The 5,000-nt window shown below is 36.7% G+C and overlaps 1 protein-coding gene across 3 annotated transcripts in view; it reads left to right on the forward strand.

The window, feature by feature from the left end:
• The window catches only part of ZMAT4 (zinc finger matrin-type 4), a 182,766-nt gene that overhangs the window by 93,547 nt on the left and 84,219 nt on the right, over positions 1-5,000 (forward strand). For all 3 annotated transcript variants that reach the window (XM_085897833.1, XM_085897850.1, XM_085897841.1), the window contains exon 4: positions 3,839-4,022. In XM_085897833.1, coding sequence (XP_085753959.1) covers positions 3,839-4,022 — 184 coding nt within the window. The remainder of the gene's footprint in view (positions 1-3,838; positions 4,023-5,000) is intronic.

Consider the following 5,000-nt stretch of genomic DNA (forward strand, 5'->3'; position numbering starts at 1 on the left):
GTATATATATATATATATATATATATATATATATATATGTATATATATATATGTATATATATATATATATATGTATATATATATATGTATATATATATATATATATATATATATATATATATGTATATATATGTATATATATATATATATATATATATATATATGTATATATATATATATGTATATATGTATATATGTATATATGTATATATGTATATATGTATATATGTATATATGTATATATGTATATATGTATATATGTATATATATATATATATATATATATATATACATATACACACACACACACATACACGCATCCATACACATACACGTACATACACACACACACACACACACACACACACACACACACGTGTGTGTGTATATATATGTTCGTACCAACAATTCAGCCAATTTGGTCTTTAGATTATTAATAAAGTTCAAAATGATTTTTATAGAGCAAAAATGTGACAGTGTAAAATTGAAATGCATGATTAAAAAAAACATAAAAGGTGGATTTCATTGTTCTTAATAAATCAAAATATTCCTGAACAACCTTATAAATCTTTATTTATCAAAACAGTTTTTGTGTCCAATCCCAATGCGAATCACCAGACCTTAGCGCCCAAGCAGAGCTTTCAAATGCAGATGAGGCAGAACTTCAAGTAGGCATCAAGCATCCCTTTGATATAACTGATAATCTTGTCTTTTTAACGTTTGGGAATAATTAAACTTTTAATAGATTACTTATCACATTTATTTTGTGATTAAGTGATAAGTAATTTGAATTCATGAATTCTATTGCCAAGAAAGTGGGATTCCATTGCATGAGTTGCCACGAATGCATTGGAATCACAATTTTCTGACAATATAATTAATGAGCTTTCTGTGATAATTAAGTGATGAGTAATTTTTATTTATTAATAACATTGCAAAGAAAGTGTGATTCCATTGCATGATTTTTATACTCATGAATTTAAATCTTACTTTCTTTGCAATATCATCTCTGAATTAAATTACTTGTCACTTCATTATTCCATGATAATTAAGTAATCTTTCAAAAGTTTAATTTTTCCCAACTTTAGAAATGCTCGATTATTATCTGTTATTTCAAAGGGATGTCTTATGTCATGTCTTTTCTACCAAACGCAGCAAGCAAAATATTAGGAGATTATATCAGTGTTAGTTATTCGAATTTTGTCGTGCATGTGCTGTTAAAGCTTCAGAAAAGCCATCGGCACTGTGACCACTTTTGTGTGTTTTTATTCATTTATTTCGTTTTGTTTCACTCAAGAGCATGGGGTGATGCATGCCTGTGATGTGACAAAATGAAGTGCATTATTAGTTGTTTTTTAAAATTCTAATATCTGGAATTATTATTCATCCTATCAATTGTATGGCGAATAAAATCACATTCCATCACTCGTTCGTCCTGTCTGTGCCTGTTTGTGGTGAGGATGTTGAGCTAGTGGAGAGATTCACTTACGTTGGCAGTGATATTCATGTCTCTGCTGGCTGTGAGTCAGAGGTCAATAGACGTCTGGGTCGGGCCTGGGGAGTCATGGATTCACTGGATCATGTGGTGTGGCGCTGCCGGTACCTGTGCGGGAGGATGAAAGTCCGAGTCTTCAGGTCCTTTGTGCTTCCAGTTTTGCTTTATGGATGCGAGACTTGGACTCTGACCATGGATCTGAGACGGAGACTTAATTCCTTTTGTACCAGGTCTCTTCGGAGAATCCTTGGCTATCGCTGGTCAGATTTTGTGTCCAACGAGCGGTTGCTGAGAGAGACTCGGATGAGATTTGTTACCCGCATGGTCCATGAGCGTCAGTTGCGGCTGTATGGACATGTGGCTCGTTTTCCTGACGCTGATCCTGCTCACCAGATTCTCTCAGCGAGGGAGTCTCGTGAGTGGAGGAAGCCAATGGGCCGGCCACGTGCCTCGTGGTTGCAGCAGGTTGACCAGCATCTCAAGGAGATGGGGATGGGCCTGGCATCTCTCTGGGGGAAGGCCAGACGGAGGCCCCTGGAGTACTGGCGGAAATTGGAAGCAGCGACGTGCTGTTCTGGCACATGCTTCCATACCTGACCTGACCATCACTCGGACCTCTTTTTATTATGCATAAATCATTTTACTTATCTTCCCCCTCCCCACCCCCCCCTCCATGACATGTGCCATTGTCTTTCATATGCTTGCTTTGAACTCTGCAGCTTTGTGGTACATTCTCCCTTTTTCAATGATTGTTATGTAACATTTTAAGTGAGTTATCTAAAATTGAATCCTTTAATTTGAAAATCTTCTTTTTTTTTTTTAATGAAATTCACTTGTCCAGTGTTTTTCAAATTCACCATAATTAGTCATTAATATGATTATTCTCAGAAGATTGACGAGTTGCATGACACGATTAGTAACCAGCATAGTTATGGTCACTGTAAAGTGTTTCACCACCAGTGACTTACAAAGTGTCAAATGCAGTATGCACATCAATTAAAATTTGACCATGGAAATTTTTGCAACAATTACTGTTTATTTGGATAAAGCAAGGTGAGAATAAAACAAATTGTTCATATGGAGATGTATTTCCGCTGTGCAAATTGGCAGTAATGTATTGTTCCATGTGAACTACTTGCTCTGTTTTGTGATGGGCCAATAAAACGCATGGCCTCAGAAGTCAGCAGTGGTAGATTTCACAGCAGACTGTCATTGAGTGGAGTTTAACCAGACTTGTGAGAGACCATTTGTGGTTATTTATTTATTTTTGTAAGCCGGTGAAGATGCTGGGCCTGAATTACTCGAATGAGTGATGCCGATGGATTGCTTACATATTGCCCCATTTAGAATTTTGCAATTATGCCCTACATTAATTTTGCATTGAACCGAGTAGAGACAGCACAGAACAGACCACTCCTCACAGAATGTGACATATTTTATCCTTTATTTGTAAGGACGCATAAGTAATCAGTGACATTTGCTTACCTATTAATGGTTGCTATCTACTTGAACTATGACCATAGAATCGGGCTCTTGGCATCTATCAACTGAGATCATGCATGTGCAAGTTGAGTTGGGCAAATGCATGGTTTTTATGCGATGTCTGTATGACTCCTGTTTTGGGGATTTCATCTACTTGATGAGCTGATCATGTTTTTGTTTTTAGTTTCAATCCTCAAAACTGATATCTTTGAAATTATGGATATTGGATATCTTTGTGATGAAGAAGCCCAGGAATAGATCACCACTGCTATTTATAAGATGGTTGCTGACAAGGCAAATACATTGACTGACTTCCATGAGGACCGAAGAAAGCTTGTTTTATTTGCAACATCAGCAACATGGTCCTGTCTTGTCTCATGGTCAGCACAGTGCACTTGGTGATGAATTTGCAAGTAACACTCCTGCAAAAGGCAAGGAAGAGCATGACAGGAGAGGATGTCAAATGAAGCAGTGGACCTTGACGAAGCAAAATTAATGGGTTCGTGTTGATAGAAATAAATTGATTTTTCTCTCTGAAGATCAAGCTATTTACTTGAGGCTACAAGATGGTCAAAAGGAATTCATCCTGCTTAAAATCCAACCATATTCTTGAAAGTTTTATATCCTCCCTCATATAACCACTATTTACTTAGATACACATGAAGTGGCAAGATGGAGGCTGGTGACATTGTACCGTAATAGAATGAACGAGCAGCTCATCGCAGTGGAAAATGTCATTTTTGACATTCATGAATATGTAATCTTCTTCACAAATGTCCATACAACTCTACTCGATATTAATGTTACATGTAGTTTAAAGCAGAAGCTCAAATGAATTTATGTTGATTTTTGTCATGCCAGAACGAGGATCTTGCAGATGGTGAAAACCGGTACAAGAACTGCAAGCTCTGCTGCATGATGTTCAGCTCTCCCGTGGTAGCACAACAGCATTACCAGGGCAAGGTTCATGCCAAGAGGCTGCAAATGAACGTGGAAATTACCTCTGTCAAAACAGATGGTTCTTCTGCAGAGATGCCGAAGAATGGTGAGGAAGACGATCTAAGGGAGAAAGAGATCCCTTTTTCTGCCTCACTTAATTCTGTCCTATATAGATATATAGATAGAGATATATAGATAGATATACATATGTAATAAACTTGTGTAATCCATCATCCCTTCCAATAAGCAAAACACATTCTATGACTACGAGATAAGTAACACCATCATTTTTAATCAATCAATTTAATGACTTGGTGTTTTGGAAATAGAATAGTCTTGTTAAACAGATATGTTCTGTGGAATCGTCATCTTAAATTTACAGTCGTGGTCTAAAATATTGGCACCCTTGCACGTTTTTCAAAAAATCCACCATTTCATCCAGAAAATTGTTGAAATTAAAAATATTTTGGGATCTACAAATATATTTCTTTGGTTTGCAGTGGAACAAAACAAAAAAAGCTGAAAAAATTATTAAATCTTACATTATTCCACACAGAAATCCTAAAATGGCCGGACAATATCATTGGCACCTTTTCGAAGTTCTTAGACATAATTACATTTCAAGCAGGTGGGGATTCTTCACTTTGGAATTGAAATCACCTGTGGTGAGTTGAAGGTGCCTGCAATATTAAAAAAAAACAACACTCATTCAACCAGTTTAAATAGAGAAAAGGAACGTTCTGCTGTTTTGTGTCATTGTGTGTTCCGCAATGAGCATGGAGAAAGGAAAGAAAACCAGAGGATTGTCTGAGGAGGTCAGACACAAGATTGTAGCAAAGCATGGACAATCTCAAGGCTACAAGTCCATTTCCAGAAAATTTGATATTGCTGTGTCCACCGTACGCAATGTTAACAGGAAGTTTAAGCCCCATGGCACTGTAAGCAACCTCGCTGGATGTGGCTGCAAGAGAAAACTTCATCAAAGATTGTAGCGAAGGAGTGTTCGAATGTTGGAGAAAGCATCCCAATCGACTTCTAAACAGATTGAAGCTGACCTTCAGCTACAAGGTACGACAGTTTCAAG

The sequence above is a fragment of the Eptatretus burgeri genome, chromosome 1 (genome assembly GCF_056783735.1).
Source record: "Eptatretus burgeri isolate ZD-2024b chromosome 1, Ebu_testis_v1, whole genome shotgun sequence".
NCBI classification, from domain to species: Eukaryota; Metazoa; Chordata; class Myxini; order Myxiniformes; family Myxinidae; genus Eptatretus; species Eptatretus burgeri.